Raw genomic sequence first — 19,606 nt, 5'->3', positions numbered from 1 at the left:
AGGCACCGGCAGCAGGGGGCAGGGCTTGGCTCGGCTCTGGCACTGGAGTAGTGTCTGGGAGGGGGCTCAGGGAGTCCGTGCCAAGTCTGAGAAGCAAGAGAAGCCACGCTTGGCAGGTCTCATGTAGCACTGTTGAAGGCTGCAGACACGGGCTAGGGTGGTGAAGGACTTTAAAACCAGACAGGACTTCACCTTTTATCCGAGGGCAGAGTTTCTGATGTTCTTAGGGTAACAGACTCCCTTGGCATCTGTTGAACCTATGGAGCCTTTCTCAGAATAGTGCCTTTTCAATGCATCCTATAATCACAATAATGGGCATTTCTATAGCACTTTATGGCTGGCCAAACAGGTTACAGATGTGATCTCATTTGGTCCTCACAGCAACCCTGAGAGGTAGGTGCTGTTATTATCCCCATTTTACAGATGAGGAAAGTGAAGACAAAAGAGGGAAAGTGACTTGCCCAGGGTCACACAGCCAAGCAGGTATCTGGGGCTGGACTGGAGTTCAGAGCCTCCTGACTTCAAGTACTAAGAACTTACTCATTTTGCCACAATAAGATGACAAAGGAAACCAATTATACTGAGATACAGTCATCAAAATATTTAAAAACCAAATTCTTTACTGCAGGTTACAAAGCCCTGGACCTGGAGGAAATTGGGAAGCCCTTGGGCTTACTGCCCCTGTTGCCACATGTTCCCCCAAGCATTTGAAGCCCATCCCTCTGGCCTCCTGGGGGCAGGAAGGAGGCCCTGAGAGGGAGAGGGCTACAAGTGAGAGATGATGTGGAGAGACTGAAAGAGCCCTTGGCAGTGAAGGAGTCAGTGGGGGCCTCATCCTCGCTTCCCACAGCTAAATCCAAGTGATTTTCCTCAAGTCTGATTGTGCCGTGAACCAGCCTGATGGGCTGCTATCCCTGCACTCCATCCTGTTTGCCCTCATGCTTCTCCCACCCCCTCCTGACCTCGGCTTCTGGGGCCTTCCTCAAATCATCCTGCCCACCGTATTTACAGAACAGAAGGGCCCTCACACCATTCTACCTTCCCTTGTCAAAACCCCAAGGCCCTTCCCCGTCCTGGCTGCTGTCCTCTGGACCCCTATGGCTTGTTGCTGTCCTAGCAGGATTTCAATTCAATTCACCAAGGACCGACTGAGTGACTCAGGAGCCCTGTAGGGACCACTGGAAGAATCAACCCCGTTCTCTTCTGACCTCTGAGTCCAGGGTGTGATGACTAAGAACATGAGAGAATGGTTTCTGGGTAATTGAATCATTTCATTAATATGCCAGCAGGATATCAATAAAAGGAGGTCTAGGAGCCATCTCTCTCACACCAAAGACCCCTAATGGTGGTGAGGTCAGAATTCCCTTCCAACCATATGTGGTCCATCACATAGCAATCAAATCTAATTGGCTGATAAGATTGGAGGTGGGTTATATTAAAATGAAGTCTGGGGATACATGACTCAGGCCACTCCCTTTTTGGTAAGATGACATCAGAGAAAGAATGAAAGACCCTCTCACCCTAAATTCTTTCTATCTAGGTGTGGCTGTGCATACCAAAGTCCTTAGGCTTATTTAGACAAAAGAATCAAGGTTCCTTTGTAAGCTTGGCTTGAGCTTGACCCAGATGAGAGATCTGATGGAATCTCTCAAGGAGAGCTTGCCTTTGGGGGGGGGGGTAGGGAGGACCAAGAAAGAAGGAGAGATCTCTGGGTCCCTCGAGATAATGGTTATTAATTATTATTGCTCATAAGGGTCCTTGCCCAGCTGGACCCGCAGCTGCCCTCTCCTTCTCTCTGGGCTGTGCCACCTCCCCCTGGCCAGGGCCGGGCAGGGCGTGATTTCTGTGCCCCAGCAACTTGGCCCACCTGAAGCGCCTAAGAGATGCTACTGACTCGACCTGGGGCTGCTGGGAAGCTGCTCAGCAGCACCCAGGCGGGAGCCCTCCCGGCTCTGCATCTGCGCTCCTGCCGGCCCAGCCTCAGTTTCCTCACCTGTAAAATGGGAGACAGGGCTGGCTCTGCTATAAAAGAACCGGGGGGGGGGGCACGCCCCTTCCCACACCCCCTCCCCACCTCCGGGCCTCACTTTGCCCAACAGCAAAGGGCGAGAGCGCAGCCCTACAGATCTCAGAGCATCCAGCAAACTATGCTCCGCGCATGCGCATTCGCCTTCGCGCCGGGGCTTAGTGACGTCACGCAGGGCTGGGAGGGTTACCATGGAGACGTCGAAAACGAGCGCGAGCCGCCTCGATCCCATTCAAGGTTCAGCTCCAGCCTCCTCGGAGCTCGCAGGTGTTCCTCCACGTAAAGGCACGGCGGAGGGAAGAGGAAAGAGGCGGGACTCACCTTCGGGCAGAGCAACGAACACGAACACGCGAGGAACTAGAGCGATATAGAAGAGACCCAAAGCGCTCCAGGGCACGGCTCAGAACGCGCAGAATCTTTCCCAGAGGCCTCCACGGCGGCCCTCCAGAACGCGCCTGCTCAGCAAGCACTGGCCCTGGCCCTGCTCCCGGGGGTCTCTGGGTAGTGTAGTCCACTTCTCCACTGGGCTAGATCGGAAGGTGCATGGGGCCATAGGCCGCACCCCCATGATTGGGTCCATAGAGTTGGAAACAGAGCGCCTCGCGATGACGGAGCTCCGGGCTGGCGCCGCCCGGAGGAGCCTGGGAAATATAGTTTGGGTTGAGGAGGAGGGTGGAAGGAAGGAGATGCGCGCGCAGCCCCTTCCCGGCGACCAGAAGAGTGTCTGTCTCTCCGTCCGGCGGTTGCTCGGAGCTAGAGGTGAGTCCGGGACTTCCTTCTCCCACCGTCCGAACTGAGTTCGGGTCCGAGTGGGAGGTTCTGAAATGGAGTTGGGGAGGGGAAGGTTTGCTCGCGGTCACCATGGTAACCGACCCCTGTGTGACGTCATGCCTCGCGGCGGGAGGGGTGTCACCATGGTAACCTCCCGCCCACGAGAACCCTGTGACATCACGCCGCGGCGCTGCGTGGGGATACGTGGCAGGATGCCTTATTTTACAGGTGGGGAAACTGAGGCACGGAGAGGACAAAACTCTTGGCCAGGGTCTTTCAGCTGGTAAGTGTCTGAGGTGGGATTTGATCTCAACTTTCCTGGACTCCAAGTCTATTCATTGCTTCTGGAGGTCAGGGACTGTTTTACTCCTCTTTCAGCCCGTAGTAGGCACTTCATCCATGCGTGTTGGTGAATTGATTGATAGGTAGACTTAGAGCTGAAGGGGATCCCCATTTGTCCAACCCCCGCATTTTTACCGATGAAGAAACTGGGGCTTGGAGGCCAGGTCTGTGCCCCTGTCTGCCTGTGTCTGTAGACTTCCCTGGGTGCCTCGGGGCTGGTGGTACTGCTGCTGCTGCAGGGAGAGCCGCCACAGCTGGCTGGTGCCCCCCTTCCCTGCCTTCTGCAGGCAGCCCCTGAACCTGTGACTTCATGCATGCAAGGGTCAGCATCGACTCTGCCCCCAGGAGCCCTCATCAGGGCCTGGCTGTGACCCTGAATGAGGCTCTGCACTGGACAGCTGTCCTGGCTCTGAGGGGCCACTGCCCCCCTCCCTGCTCATTCTCAGAACTCACAATAATGTCCCAGGACTGGACATCAAGGACCCAGAGGTCACTTGCCCCCTTCAGCATCACTCTCCCTTCTCTGTGGGACCAGAGGCAAACCTGGGTGGGCCTCCAGGCTCTGTAGATCCAGGACAAGGGAGGTGTCTGAGCTAGAGGAATCTTATTTGGGAAATTTCACTCCCCGTGACAGATCTGCATTAACTTCTCACCGGCAGGCTGCAGTGCAGGCGCACTCACAGAGCAGAAATAATAGCCCAGAACATGAATAAGAGCAACTGCCTCATCACTACAGCGAGTTAGGGTGGGCAACTGCTCGGTGTGCTTGTACTTATTCACATCTACGCAAGCCTTAGCACAGCAGCTGGTGGGAGAGGAAGCACTTAGTGATAATGGTGGTGATGAGGGCAACAGTGATGATGCTAATAAGCTCTATGGGGTGTGTTGTTAAGAAGCTTTTTTGGCGTCAAGTTTCACACAGGGAGAGACTGAGGCTCCTGGAAGCCAGAGCACTTGTCCGGTGTTGCCCAGCCAGGAAGTGGTCAAGCTGGCTAAATGCAGCTGGACTGGGTGAGGTACTGGGGAATTACTGCAGCAACAGATCGTTAGATTGTGGCAGGGAGTTTGTTGGAGATGGGGTGGATTAGAGTCTTAGCTTTCCTGCCTGGCTTGTGACCGTGAAATTGAAAAATGAACAGGTTGGCCTGGCTAGAGTAGAGAGTCCAGCTTGGGAAGGTAGAAGCATTGAGAGGAGGGGAAGTGAGTGTGGGCAACAAAAGCAGCAATAACAAGAGAATTTACAGAAGTGCTTGAGGAATGACAGAGCATTTTACAAATGTCAACTCCATTAATCGTCACAACCACCCTGGGAGGTACCAGCTCTTACTATCCCCTTGTTACAGAGGTGAGGGGACTTGTCCAGGCTCACACAGCTCTAAGTGTCTGAGGCTGGATTTGAACTCCCCTCCCTGACTCCCGGGCCACTTCCAAAGGCCTTGCTTGGTAAGCATTAGGGGGCTGCAAGTTTCTAAGAGGAGGAAATAAATCAGAGATCAAGAGACCACTTTGTGGATGGGACCTCAACTCCCTTGTCTCCTTTCTTCCATGCAGTTAAAAATCACACGGGAAGGGGGCAGTAGGTGGCACAGTGGACAAAGTATCAGCCCTGGATTCAGGGGGACCTGAGTTCAAATCCGACCTCAGACGATTGACACTTACTAGCTGTGTGACCCTGGGCAAGTCACTTAACCCTCATTGCCCCGCCCCTCCCCCCCATCTCACTGGAACCCCTTTTCTTCTTACAGGGTCCTTTGTGAGGCATTTTCGGTCTAGAGGCAGTGGTATGAGGATACGGTGAGGTGACTCTTGTGTCTTGTGTGCTGGCCAGACGGAGTCCGAGGAGACGGAGTCCGAGGAGACGGAGTCCGAGGCGACGGAGGCCCAGGCGACGGAGGCCCGGGCCACGGAGGCCCGGGTGACCGAGGCCGGGGCCACGGAGGCCGGGGCGACGACGGAGGCTGCTCAGCGTAAGCCTCCGCAGGCGCCGGCCTCCTCCTCGGAGCCGGTGGCGGAGGTGTCGCCAGCATCCCTGATGCAGATGCAGATGCACTGCCAATGCCACATGTGCATCAGCGCCTTCCAGGCGCAGATGAGCCTCAGCGTCCACTTTAAGGAGCGCTACGCCCCCAAGATCTATGAATGTGCCGAGTGTCAGAAGACCTTCAAGCAGAAGGGGAGCCTGACGGTCCATGAGCGCATGCACACGGGCGAGAAGCCCTACGTGTGTCTGGACTGTGGCAAGTGCTTCCGCAACGGAGGCAACCTCACGGTGCATCGGCGGGTGCACACGGGCGAGCAGCCCTACAAGTGCGACGCGTGCGGCACGGGCTTCAGTCAGAAGGGCAGCCTCGTGGTTCACCTTCGAATCCACACGGGACAAAAACCCTACGAGTGTCCGCAGTGTGGGAAGAGGTTCAGCACCCGCGGGAACCTGGTGAAGCACCTCAGAGTCCACACAGGAGACAGACCCTATAAGTGCAGCCAGTGCGAGAAAAGCTTCACGCAGAGGGGCAGCCTGACTGTGCACATGCGCAGCTGCTCCAAGGCCCCCCTCTTGGCCTTCTGCGCCCCCGACAGCTGTTTCCCTTGATTTCCTTTGTTTCCCTTTCCGTTTTCCTCTCCATAGCCATGGCCACCACACACGATGCCCACATGCGCAGCCTGCTTTCTATTGCTTTGTGTCTCTTCACATGCTCCCAGTGAGGCCACAGTTCTTGTTTTATTTGATGCCCATCGCCCTGTTTGCTTTGCTCTGCTTTGAGGTGTCTTTTTAGGCTGGAAATCAGCTTTCAATTTTTTTCTTGCTGAGGAAACTTCAATAGAGCAGCCCACATTCTGAGCAATGATTCTTGTATCTTGAGTGCAAAGATGTCCCGCTTGTGATGTGTCAGACATGGGATACATTTGGCTGATTCTGCTGTTAGCCGGGTTGAATTTTCACTACACTTACAAAGTAACAAGTTCCCTCTTTCAGTCCAATGTAGGCCTTTGTTGAATACATCATTAGTATTTGAATTACATCCAAGATACTGCCAGTACAGTAATGGACACGTTTTCTTTGCCAGAATGCAGTTAGCGTGCACAAGAGTTTTTTTAATTTTTTGTATATACCTTTTACAGTTTATTTGCTGAAATTAAAGAATTCACATGGGATTGTCCTGCCAGGAATATGTTCAAAGATGACTGTGGAGCTACCAAACCAGATGCATCAACAAATGATTCCAGCCACCATGGCTCCCAGGCTGAGCTGTCTTCAGTTGGGACTTGTCATAATGACACTGTCTTTAAGTCATCTGTATAAATTAGGGGGGCACCCGGCCCTATCCAACCTTCAATATTTGTAATTCCAAAAGAATTTTGGAACTCCTGGTGGCTTAATACAAAATCCTGATGTCACAAAATGTTTGTTGCCTGAATCAACATGACAATAAAGTGCCTAATTTGTAGGTATTCAAACCATGGTTTCTTGGTGAGGAATGCGGCATTCTAATCATTTGACAAGGTGAGAGGAATTCATTGCCCAGATTTGTGAGGCTTGGAGATCTTATGCCCAATTGGATACATTTGTGTTTGAGATGACCTTTTGGACATTAATTTGTTTCTCAGTCTGTGCCAAACTTGTAGTATAGGTTTAAGGAATGGATTTGATGCTATCCAAGCGAAGAGATAGGGTTAGGGTCTGTGGTTTCACAGGGACAGGCCCAGCATGAGGGATCTCCCCCTATCAGTGCCAAGATGTATCTTCTCTACAACTTAGAGTCTTGGAAGCTATATATGGGACACAGAAGTAAAGGGATTTCCCCAGGGTCACGTAGCAAGACTTGAACCCAGGTCTTCCTGGCTTGGAGGCCAGCTCTCTATCCATTATGCATGGCTACCTCTCTCCCCACATAAGCCCTTCCTTTAGTTATCCTCATTCTGATCCCTCCAGGGCTAGAAAGAGTGTATGGTCCGAAATAAAAAAAAAAACCTTTTTGATAATTTCATTTAAATATAGTTGGTTTCCTGTGTTGGTTTTCTAAATATGGTTGAGTTCCTATGTATTTTGTGCATTTAAAAACATTCTTCTGAGAAGGATGCTACAGCAAAAGTCAAGAATCCCTGCTTGAAGAAGGAGAAACGGTTTCTGTGGCTGGTGGGTTGGAAAGATTATCCCCCTTCCCTTCATGTTTGTTCTCTCGGCTCCTGGAAGATTTTTGCCCATGCCCTTCCATCAGTGGAGGGCATCTGCACACCAAGTAGGTGACAGCTGTCTTGGAGCTGAGGACAGAGGGTTGGAGAGTGCAGAGAGGAGAGGGTTTATATTCAGAATGGGATAAAAATCTTACATTTGACACCAAGTAGCAGTTGGGCACACCCGAGGCATTTGATAGAGCACAGGCCTAAAATAAGGGCTTCCCTCTTTACTTTTTCTGAGAGTCATCTCACATTCTCTGCTGATACTACAGTCCTTCTGGTACTCCAAACAGAATTATCAACCATTTTTCGGGGGGCGCAGTTTAGGTATATTTTGGTAGTTCCATTAGTATAGTTCAAAAGGGAGCAATAGAATCACTATAAGAATATAATTATTCTATAATAATTATTCATAATTATCTGAATTTTTGCCACTGATATTAGGAAGTTTGATCAATGTTAGACTATATCTTTAAATTTGATAAAATATTTGTTATAATTAAGAGTAAATTGGAAAATGAAGACAACATAATCTTTTTTTTTTTTTTTCAGGGCAATGAGGGTTAAGTGACTTGCCCAGGGTCACACAGCTAGTAAGTGTCAAGTGTCTGAGGCTGGATTTGAACTCAGGTCCTCCTGACTCCAGGGCTGGTGCTCTATCCACTGTGCCACCTAGCTGCCCCCCTAACATATTCTTAATAGTCTCTCCAAGATCCCCTCACATGGGGCCAAGTACAATAGAGGACGAACAGAGTAAGGTCAGTCAATCAACAAACATGTAAATGCCTCCTTTGGACCAAACTTGGGGAGATAGAAAACCAAAAGTTCTTTCTGGAGTTTACATTCCATTGAGGGAGATGTGTGGGTATATAGGCGTATATTCAAATATATGTATATGTACATATACATCCACGCACATAGATGCCATCGAGGGGGCACTAGCATCCATGGGGGAAGGGGCTTCCAAAGGACTGAAGGAGCAGGATTCACACATCCAGGGCAGCTAGGTGGCGCAGTGGATAGAGCACCAGCCCTGGAGTCAGGAGGACCTGAGTTCAAATCCGGCCTCAGACACTTAACACTTCCTAGCTGTGTGACCTTGGGCAAGTCACTTAACCCCAATTGCCTCACTTTAAAAAAAAAAAAAAAGGATTCACACATCCATTTCCAGGCATCATCTAGTGACAAACACCACCCCATCAGCTTTATTCTGGCTGAGCATAGGCGTGCTCTGCAGATCCCTTCATGTCCAGGGGGGCTTTAATCCCCCTTTTCCAGGGTGGGGATTGTGAGGTGACCAACTTGACTCCAAATGCTCCTTTATTTGTTGGACCAGCTCCCCATGAATGAGCCAAAGATGACATTTTATTGATGTCCCCTTTCTTTCAAAGTTTACAAGCACCTGACAATAATCCTTAGAGTACTGATCAGCTTTCACAGTGTCCCTCTTACTTCACAGATAGGTTTTAAAGAAAATAGTTCATTCCCTGTCTTTCCTCTCCACATCCCTTTTCTTCCCAAATCAACTGATGCAGCTTTATTAGCTGGTCTAGCCGGTTTACCTTCCTCCTCCCCATCCCAGGCCTTCCCCCTCCTCCCCACATTATACAGCAGATTTTTTTTTTTAAGGATAGTTCTTTATCTGGCTTTCCCAACTGTTTCCCAGAACATCAGAAAAATGTGCTGCTGCCAAAATTGAATTTCGCTTAATTTTGGATCAGAAAAGTAGAAAGGAAGGACCAATCCTGTTCCATTTATGGCTCCATCGAAAGATGTAAGAATTTCTAAATACTCATTTGGGTATGTATTTTAGGGTCCTAATCTGCAGCCTTAATTCCCCGGGGAAGTTTTCCTCAGTTTGCATCGTGCCTAAGAGTTTTCAAAAGAGCCATCCTGGATTAGCTAGAAGGTCCCTTAGGGTCACACCCTAGTGTTGAGGTGGGCGATTTGTACATTAGCAGTGTTGAAATCTGCATATAGTTCTCTGTCAGACAATCAACAAGCACCCATTGAGCACCTACTAGTACTCCTGTTTCCTGCTAGGTTTATAAAGACAAAGCTGGTGCCCTCCATGAATTTCCCATCCAATGGGGGAGTCAACATGCAGCCAGTTGGCACAAACTAGGAGAGGGGAGGTGGTATCTGAGGGGAAGACACCAGTATCTAGTGGGGGGGGATTTCAGGTGAGCTGGGAAGGAAGATGGGGAAATGGAGGAGGAGAGAAGGAAGGACATTTCAGGCACAGGAGAGAGCCATTGCCGAGGCAGTCCAGAGATGGCGTCTCGTATGAGGAACAGCAAGTGAGGCCATGGAGTCTCTGGTGATGTGTAAGCAGACTGGGACATTATGAAGGGGACAGGTGGGGAAGGGCTTTCCCTGCGGACCAGAGGATTTCGTATCTGATTGTAGAGACAATAATGAGAATAGCTAGCATCTGTATAAGACAGATATCGCTTATATAACACACTTTACATATGTTAGCTCATTTGATCCTCACACCCATGCTGTCTAGTATCTCCCTTTTACAGACGAGGAACTAGAGGTTAAATGACTTGTCAGAGGTCACACAGCCAGTAGAGCAGGATTCAAATTCAAGTCTTCCTAAAGCCAAGTCCCATACCCTATCTATTAAACCACCCAGCTGTCCCTAGGGAGCCCTAATAAAGAGCCACTCAAGTTTACTGGATGGGGAGCATGCTTTAGAGAAATCTCTTCATCCGCTGAGTAGAGGGTAAATTGAAACAGAGCCAGACTGGAGGCAGGAATACCAACTGAAGGCCAGTGCAATAATCCAAGGTGAAGGGATGAGGGTCAGCATCCTAGCCTGGGTGGTGGCAGTGTTAGAGGAGAGGAGGGGGTGTGTAGGAAAGATTCTGTGTGGGTATTAATGACAAGCTAGATTTATAGGGCGAGTTAGAGCGAAGAGGTAAGGATGGCACCAAGTTTGTGAGCTTATGGGACCAGGTGGATTGTGGGGCCCTTGGTAACAGTGAATTTCATTCAGAAGAGGGAAGGGTCTTGTAGAAAGACACCCAGAGTTAAAGATGCCAACAGCATGCTGAACTAGATCAGGCTGTGGGACTTGAGGAGAGGAAGATCTGAGTGTGAATCCTGCTTCAGAGACTTATTAGTTGTCTGACTTTAGGCAAGTCAGTTTACCTTTCTCAGCTTCAGTTTTGTCATTTGTGAAATGGAGATAACAACAGTCACTACTGCACGGGTTTTTGTGTGGATCAAATGAGACAATATATGTAAAACCTTTTGCACACCTTTAAGCACTATATAGATGTTAGCTATTAATATGCCCGAGCGAAGCTAGGTGGCGCCACAGTGTCCAGAGTGTTGGGCTGGAAGTCTTCCTGAGCTCAAATCCAACCTCAGACACTAGCTGTGTGACCTGGGCAAGACACTAAAACCCTGTTTGCCTCAGTTTCCTCATCTGTAAAACAATTTTGTGGAAGGAAATGGCAAACCACTCCAGGATCTCTGCCAAGAAAACCCGATATGGAGTTACGAAGAGTTGGACACACAGAGGGATGATAGAAGGGGTGATCTGCTGGAGATGATGAGGGCATGGGATCTAGAGTGTATGTAGAGGGGGGCGTCTGGGTGAACAGAAGGGCCACCACTTCATTTGAGAGAGGAGTAAAGAAGGAAACAGTGAGATCTGGAGGGGGTCTTTTCTAGGGGCAGGCTAGGGAGTGATGCTACCTGAACCCAGAGCTTCAGGGCAGTGGATAGAGCACAGGACCTGGAGTCAGGAAGAACTGCGTTCAAATATGGCCCCAGACACTTACTAGCTGTGTGACCCTGTGTAAGTCACTTAACCTCTGCCTCAGTTTCCCCATTTGTAAAATAGGGGTGGTAATAGTATCTCCCTTTCTCCCAGGGTTGTTGTGAGGAGAAAATGAGACAATCATTGTAAGGCACTTTGCCAACTTTCCAGCATGATATAGATGCTAATTATTACCATTATAATTATTTTATTCCTAGAGCGCAGGATTGTCCATATTACTTTTCTGTTAGAGAAGTTTCAGTGGTTCCCTGCCCATCAGAATAAATCATAAATTCCTCTACTCGGCATTTAAAGCCCTTTGCAATCTGGCACAGACCTATTTTTATAGATCGGTTTCACATTTTCTCTTTTACATACTTTACATCCCAGCCAATCTGGTCCATTTGCTATTCTGAGCACATGTCATTGGATCTCCCACCTCCATGGGTTTGCGGGACTGTGCTCCATGCCTGTGTATCACAGGTTCTGGAGCTACCCCCCCCCCCCCCCCCAGCTCTGATACTACATCCTCTAGGGTTACAGGGAAGTCTGAGGGATTGGGGGTAGGAGCTATAGCTCACTAGCTCCCTCTACTGGGCATCATCAATGAACAGGCTATTTACTAAAGCTGTATGCTGCGTGTGTCCAGCCTTGAAGATAATTGCCGCAAACTGTCTTTGGCCCTGCAGCTTTTCTGGGCCTTCCGGTCTGGGGAAATCTCTTCAGGACTCACTTTACCAAAAAGCAGCCTGAAGGGGCTGGCTTTGAGGGGAATGGAGAAAGATTCTACCCTTCTCCGACAGATTCAGAAGAATTCCTTGTGCTCAGACCTTGGCTTGTCTGTGTGGCTATGGGTCATCACTCCTCAGTTGCCTCCAGGGAGGCCTCCTGAAAAGGGTCTCCACCTTCCACATCCCAGTTTGAAGGGAGGCATATTTGTATAAGCTGTTTGGTTTTAAATAGATGTGGCTGAACCCGCAGTCCTCAGTCCCATTACTGAATATGGACATAGCCAACCATCGCAGGGGACCCTGATAGTGAGAGAATGAAAACTGGTACAGGTCCTTGTGTGGAGGGAGGATGAGCGAGAAGGGGTGGGCAACCTGGAGACGGGGGAGGCTACTGCAGCAGTCTAGGCTGAGGGGTGCTGAAAACCTGACCCAGCCTGATGGTTGTGGGAGGTGAGAGAGAACAAGGATCTACAATTGGCAGCAGGTGGGACATGAGGGATGCGGGAGAGTGAAGAGGTGAGGATGACTGTGAGGTGAGCCTCATCATGGTGCTGCCCCTACAGCTTGAGCTGTAAATGATCTCTGATGGACACTGGATTATAGATGCAGGCTAACAGAAATCATGTGTTATGAGTGGAGATTCACGTAGTCATAATCAATTCTAGGAGAAACTACAATGCAGCAGAAAGAGTGCAGCCCAGGAGTGAGCATAGGTCTGGGAGTGAGCATAGGTCCAGGAGTGAGAACATCTGTGCCCCAGATCAACTCTGACTCAAGAGAACTCACTTCCCTTCTCTGACACTGAGGCGCCTCACCTGTGAAATGAGGATCCTAATCCCGCCCTGGAGTCAGGAGGATGCGAATTCAAATGTGGCATCAGACACTTCCTAGCTGTGTAATCCTGGGCAAGTCACTTAACCCCATTTGTCTCAGTTTCTTCATTTGTAAAGTGAGCTGGAGAAGGAAATGGCAAACCACTCCAGTGTCTTTGCCAAGAAAACCCCCAAATGGGGTCACGAAGAGTCAGACACAACTAAAATGACTCAACAACAACCCTTGAAGGGTAGTTGTATCTTATAAATGGATAGTTAAATCACTTACTGTTCAATAGTGGCTACTTAAACAATTTCTTGTTTCTTGTAATTGACATCTCCTTTTAGCCATTCTTGAATTACTGTTTTTATTGAATTGTTTAGACCAGGGATCAGTAAACTACAGCTTGTGAGATAAATCTCGCCTTTTGTTTTTATATGGTTCATGAGCTAAGAATGGCTTTTACATTTTAAAATAGTTTTATTTTAAAATATCAAGTTTTAAAATGATTAAATTATAATTTAGTTAAATATTTTTAAAATTATTTAAAATCTTGACTTTAAAGTGTAAAAAAACCCCATTCTTAGCTTGCAGGCCATACAAAATCAGGCAATGGGCTGGATTTGGCCAAAGGGCCAGTTTTTGGTGCTAGATTTAGGTGATTGCTATATCCACATGAGTATTTCTAAGTTTTTTGGCCATTCTTATCAGGGATTTCCTTGATGCATGTATATGTTTTTCTTATAACATTTTTTATAGATGGGAAAATAGGTATATATTTCAGTAGTTATTGATAAGATCTGGGGCAGCTAGGTGGCACAGTGGATAGAGCACCGGTCCTGGAGTTAGGAGGACTTGAGTTCAAATCCAACCTCAGACGATTAACATTTACTAGCTGTGTGACCCTGGGCAAGTCACTTAACCCCAATTGCCTCACCAAAAGAAAAAAAAAAAGATATAAGATCTGAGATTTTTATCCATGTCTTTGGCATCTTCCCCTCATTCAGGTATCTTGCTTGTTAATTTCTCAATGCCCTTTTGTGTTCCTTCCACGATAGACATTTTCTAATTACATTTAGGTTAGTATTTCCCATCTGTTCTTCCTTTCTCTATTCTCTTTAGTACCATTTCTACCTTCTCTATAAGCACATGGTGGGCAAGGTGATGGAGCCCAAGTATGATGATTCTACTGTCCTTGAGGGTGAAAAGAGAAAAAAAAAATCTTTACAGAACTTTTCTAAGTTTTATGCGTTTGTCTAGTTTCATCCTAAAATGTCCTTTGGATGACTACACTTAGTTGGGTGTCTCTTCAAACTTTCTTTAAACTGATTTAAGCTTCTACAGTTTTTTTTTTTTGTTTAATAGGTGATAACACTCAAACCCTTCAGCTATCATCCTCCACAACATTTTACAAATGAGTTTATATTCTAAACTGGTGTTGCCCTTGGCCACCATGTCATTCTATTTGGTAAGTAAATCAATTGCTGACTGAGTAGCTCTTTAAGCTCTCTTGGTATTTTTGTTATAGTAGTCGATTCACATTGGTTGAACTTGGGTTTGAACTTAATGGAATCAGGTTTGATGGTCTTCCATTTATCCCACTTTCAGCAGCAATAACATACAAATAGATCAGATCAAAGTTGTTTTGATTACACACCAGATCTTTTTCTTAGGGTTATTCTTTTGTTTTGCTTAGTATGAATTTTGACTTTTCCTCTAAAAATTAGTGATCTGACTGCAACTAGTGATTCAGGAGTGAGTTATTTACTGCCTCTTAAAACATAATCAATGATATTTACTTTGTCTTTCTATTTGATGTTTGCCATATCCATTGCCTTATCCACGGATTTGAAAGATGATTTCCTTGTTGCTCCTCTGCTTTGTTTATGATGTCATACTTTGTATCCAAGTCACATGTCCATTTGGAGCTTATCTTTGTATATGGAGTTTCTATCCTGAGTTTCTGCCAGAATGCTTTCTATTTTCCATTTTCCTAGCAGTTTTTTCCCCAAATAGTTTGTTCTTACCCTAGTAGGTGAGGGAGAGAAGGTAAGGGAGAGGGAGAGGGAGAGGGAAAGAGAAAGGGAGAAAGAGAGAGAGAGAGAGAGAGAGAGAGAGAGAGAGAGAGAGAGAGAGAGAGAGAGAGAGAGGGAGGGAGAGAGAGAGAGAGAGAGAGAGAGAGAGAGAGAGAGAGAGAGGAGAGAGGAGAGAGAGAGAGAGAGAGAGAGAGAGAGAGAGAGAGAAGAAAAAACAGAATCTTTGAAGTATTTTTTCACTATTTTTGGCAACGTAGCCAATATGGAAATCTATTCTGCATGACTTTACTTGTACTTTATTGATTATTATCAATACTTAAAGAAATTAATTCAGTCTATCCAAATACCAAATCTGAAGCTTAGAACCTTTGGTCACATAATGAGAAGACAGGACTCATTAGATAAGACCCTGATGATGGAAAAGATTGAAGACAAAAGGAAAAAGGAGACAGCAGAGGATGAGATGGATAGTTAGCATCATGTAAACAATGAACACAAACTTGGACAGACGTCAAGACACAGTAGAACATAGGAGAGAATGGTGTGCTATGGTTCAAGGGGTCATGAAGAGTCAGACATGACTGAATGACTGAACAACAATATGCTATAATAGGTATCATATTGCTTGCCTTTTCAATGGATGTGGAAGGAGCTAGAAGGAGGGAGAGAATTTGGAACTCAAAATTTTAAAAGGATGTTAAAAAAAGAAAAATGTTAAGTAGTGACATTAATTCATTGTCTTTTGTCTTTCAGCACAATGTTATTTCTTTGTTCATCTCTTATAATCATCTATGTCTGCTGTTTCCTTATCTGTTTTCATGATTGCTACCCTGGTTTTTTACATCAGTTGAAGCATGATAAATTTTGCCCCAGTACCTTATTTTAACTCTCTTTGAATATTTCCTGTTTCAAGGGTGTTTCTTGTAAACAATACATCGTTGGATTCTGCTTTACAGATTTAATTCAGTTCCAACACTGCCCTGCTCTACTCATATCTGTTCATAAGGATCCTCTTATGAATGCCTTTTTGCTATCTATGTATTAAAATATTTCATTACTTCTCTTCTTTCTTTGCTGCTCTTTTTGTATCACTACCACTACCCACCCATCTCTTCCACCATGTTAGATTTTTTGTATCTTGAAAGTTGATTTCTCCCTCAATAGAATCTGAGCTACCATTTAAAAAATATAGAATCTAAAGGAGAAAAAATATAATTCTGCACCTTAAAAATTAAGAAAGTCTTTGATCTCCACCTGAGAGAACAACTCATGGTTATTCTTGTGGCACTGTCCAAGAAATTTAGAGGCAAGAAGTCCCTAAAAAGATGAATGACTGTATTGATCCATTCCTATCCCCTCACACACCTATGTAGTTTCAATTGATCCTCACTTTCTTTTAGTTTAATCAGCCTACATCTTCTCATTTTCCCAGTTTTAACTCAATAAATGTGTCCATTTGGAACTAAATGGCCCCACAGCACCTGGAATTATATTTAATATTTTCTATTCCTTCTTTGTTAGACAGTTTTGAATAGACTGGGAAATACTGAAATCTTATATTCCCATTCCTTTCTAGCAATTACTGTACTCAGAGATTCCAAAGTATAGTTCTGAACATTTAGCTAATAGGCAACACCTTTCTCCCTACCAATCACCATCCTAGAACTGCTATTTTCTAACAGAAATCAGAGATTGGCCTTTTTCTTTTTTGTTTGTTTGTTTGTTTTATTTTGTGGGGCAATGAGGGTTAAGTGACTTGCCCAGGGTCACACAGCTAGTAAGTGTCAAGTGTCTGAGGCCAGATTTGAACTCAGGTCCTCCTGAATCCAGGGCCAGTGCTTTATCCACAGCACCACCTAGCTGCCCTGAGATTGGCCTTTTTCTAAACAAAAATGGAAAGCCAAGAAAGTGTCTTGGAAGCTACTAAGCTATCCACAAATCTGGAAACTCCCAGGACTGACTGAAGCACTCTTCCCATCTGTGTCTGGCTGAAAGGAACATCTTCTAATATCTTTTACGAGAATGATTTACATAATTATCAAGAACATCCTTAATAGGGGTGAAGGAACACTCAAGCTTTTGTAAACTATTATCCACAGTAGGCAGCTTCAGTGATGTGACAAGTAAATATTATGAGAAATTTCCTTTAGGGTTGGGGGATGGATAGCTGGGATATATAGCTAGGATACCCCATCCTCCCCAGTTCTTGCAATATACTTATACCAAAATTGGGGTCTAGAAGTAGTTTTCCAAAATTGCAAAGGCCACTCAGCCTTCCCATTATTGGGTAACTTGAAAAATTGGACAAATTTTGAAAACAATGTAACTTACTACATCAAGGCCAAATTCATAACTTTTTATTAACAGTGGATCAGTAAAACAATATACATTTTAAGTTGTATGAACTAGTAAAATTTAAGATGTAGGATAGTAAAATATTGTAAAAAATCCTTGGGGCAGCTAGGTGGTGCTATAGTGGATAAAGCACTGGCCCTGGATTCAGGAGGACCTGAGTTCAAATCTGACCTCAGACACTTGACACTTCCTAGCTGTATGACCCTGGGAAAGTCACTTAACCCTCAATGCCCCGCAAAACAAAAACAAAACAAAAACCCCTTCCCACCTACATTAAATAAATAGAGGCAGTTAGATGGCTCAGTGGATAGAGGACTAGGCCTAGAGTCAGGAAGATCTAAGCTCAAATCCAGCCTCAGACATTTACTAGCTGTATGACCTTGGGAAAGTCACTTAACTTCTGTTTGCCTTAATCTACTGAAGAAGGAAATGGCTAACCACTCCAGTGTCTTTGCCAAGTAAACCCCATGGACAGTATGATCCATGTGGTCAGACCCAATTGAATGACTGAACAAAATTAAATAATTAAGACCCAAATGACCAAAATAAGTTTCAACATTTTATTGAGGACTTTTGTTAAATAAGTTCTACACATAACCTTAGCTGAAACATGTACTCAAACCACAGTGTCCAAGTAAGCAAAGCTGGAGACAAAGAGGCAAGGCGAAAGTTGTGGTGTGCTTTTGTGTGTGTGTGTGTGTGTGTGTGTGTGTTTTTGTGGGGTTCTTTTTTGTTTTTTTTTGTGGGGCAATGGGGGTTAAGTGACTTGCCCAGGGTCACACCGCTAGTAAGTGTCAAGTGTCTGAGGCCAGATTTGAGCTCAGGTCCTCCTGACTCCAGGGCCGGTGCTCTATCCACTGCAGCGCCCCCTAGCTGCCCCCTGTGGTGTGCTGTTAACCACTAAGGGCACAACCAGAGAAAAGAGTGTCATGTGAAAACCCGAAATAGGAGATATCTGAGTGAAGAGACTAGTACTCAAAATGCTCTACTTCCAAATGGAAAGGGGGTAGGGGAGCAGGGGAAGAGACTAACTGCAATATCCTGGCCCACTTGGCAGGATTTCTGACCAACACTTCTGTGAAAAATTCACTATTCAAAGTGGCCAAGGAATGAGGCCCTTGAATAATATATAAGGGGTACTGGAAGGCACAAGAAGCGGCTTCAGTCATTTGTAGGCCCTTTTAAGGAGCGTGGGGTAGGTCTAGGAAAACCAAAGGGCTTGAACTGAGATTTGTGACCCTTGGTCAGAATGTTTTAACTCCATACAGAAGGAAAGATCCATCTACAATCCATCTCTTTAATTGGAAGTGCTTCCAGATAATAGACTATTCTTTGTCTTTTTAATTCACCTGTCTCCCAGAATCTTCTGAGCTTCCTGGACAAAGTATTTCAAATACCACCTTTTTTTTGGTGAACAAAAATCCTTTTCTTTTTAGTTGTTTTCAGTTTTTAAACTTAAAGATTTGCTGTTTGACATTACCTGTGTGTCCTTAGGTAAGTCAACTCTACAGAGATGGTTTCATTTTGTGTAAAGTGGGGATTAGTGTACATGTTCTTTGGCAATTATTGAAAACTCCAACTCCCACTGGTGGGCTGGTCTCCAGGGGGCAGCTTCTCCACTAAGAATCGGACTCAGACACTTGACACTTATTAGCTGTGTGATCCTGGGCAAGTCACTTAACCCCAATTGCCTCACCAAAAAAAAAAAAAAGAAAAAAAAAGAATTCTAAGAAACACTGAAGGGTTGTGGGAGGGGGTGAGGGGAGGGGAGAAAGGTGGTCGTGTGCTTCTCTGGTACTAAAGCCCAAGCCCCCACCAGCAGCTTTCCTTCCATTGGTTATCAACTAATATCAATTGGCCAGACAAGTTTAATTAGCTTTTAGAAATGGGTATTTACCAAGGTGGCATATTAAAAACAGTTGGTACAAAACATCCCCTCTGAGTGGGGGTCCACTATCACGAGCACACACAGAGCCCAGAGAAAGGGAGCAAGAACACATAACACAGACAAGGGACTATCTCAGATGTCTGGAGTCATTTTCCTGGAAGTACTTTTTTCCCCTTTGGGTGGCCTTATGGGGTTCCTCTTTTGCCGGGCTTCTCAGAGAGCCCTGTAGCTAGTCTTGTGGGTGTCTCCAAAGCAAACACTGCCATTAGCTATTAATTATCTGGGCATCCTGCTAGGATGCCCATGCGCTCCAACTTTTCAAAGTTCACAAGGCCTTCCTCTGGTTAAGTCATGGGGAAAAGGAGGAAACAGAAGATCCTCCGCTTTGCCAGTGATTCTTTTTCAGGGACTTGAATCGGAACTCTTCTCTCCTCTATGCTGCCAGACTCTCAATTCCTGGGTTGGACCCGGTCTGTTCTTTTATATAAGATCCACAGGGTATAATCAAGTCTCCTCAGCCAACCCCAATAGTCCTGTGCAGCATGGATTTATTGTATCCAGTGGCTTTCACTCCTATGAAATGACTTCTCAGACATGCTCAAATACCCTTGACTGATTGATTAGTAGGTGTTTTCACCTGGTTAAGCAATTCACTTTGAAGAGGTGGGATGATTGCTTCAATAGAAACATCCA

General features: G+C 46.0%; 2 protein-coding genes across 5 annotated transcripts in view; one reads left to right on the top strand and one right to left on the bottom strand.

The window, feature by feature from the left end:
* The window catches only part of LOC122741570 (zinc finger protein OZF-like), a 73,504-nt gene that overhangs the window by 42,247 nt on the left and 11,651 nt on the right, over positions 1–19,606 (bottom strand). Inside the window, exon 1 of one of the 3 annotated variants that reach the window (XM_043985196.1) lies at positions 2,348–2,482. The exons of 1 other annotated variant lie outside the window; for it this stretch is intronic. The gene's annotated coding sequence lies outside the window, so the exon portion shown is untranslated. Of the gene's footprint in view, positions 1–2,347; positions 2,483–19,606 lie in introns of those variants that run through there. One more of the 3 variants, XM_043985197.1, reaches the window with a different exon arrangement.
* LOC122741572 (zinc finger protein 32-like) lies at positions 2,203–6,600 on the top strand. Of its 2 annotated transcripts, XM_043985201.1 has the most exons (3): positions 2,203–2,785; positions 3,026–3,080; positions 4,885–6,600. In XM_043985201.1, exon 3 carries the CDS (start codon positions 5,172–5,174, stop codon positions 5,727–5,729), a length of 558 nt encoding a protein of 185 aa, XP_043841136.1. In that variant the 5' UTR covers positions 2,203–2,785; positions 3,026–3,080; positions 4,885–5,171; the 3' UTR covers positions 5,730–6,600. The 2 variants fall into 2 exon arrangements, with proteins under 2 accessions (XP_043841136.1, XP_043841135.1); XM_043985200.1 differs by lacking the exon at positions 3,026–3,080.

The sequence above is a fragment of the Dromiciops gliroides genome, chromosome 2, assembly GCF_019393635.1.
Source record: "Dromiciops gliroides isolate mDroGli1 chromosome 2, mDroGli1.pri, whole genome shotgun sequence".
Lineage (NCBI taxonomy): Eukaryota > Metazoa > Chordata > Mammalia > Microbiotheria > Microbiotheriidae > Dromiciops > Dromiciops gliroides.
This window is presented reverse-complemented; position numbering and strand designations above follow the sequence as displayed.

Coding starts and splice junctions, on each gene's coding strand:
- LOC122741572 (XM_043985200.1), top strand. CDS start 5,172: ATGCAGATGCAGATGCACTGCCAATGCCACATGTGCATCAGCGCCTTC.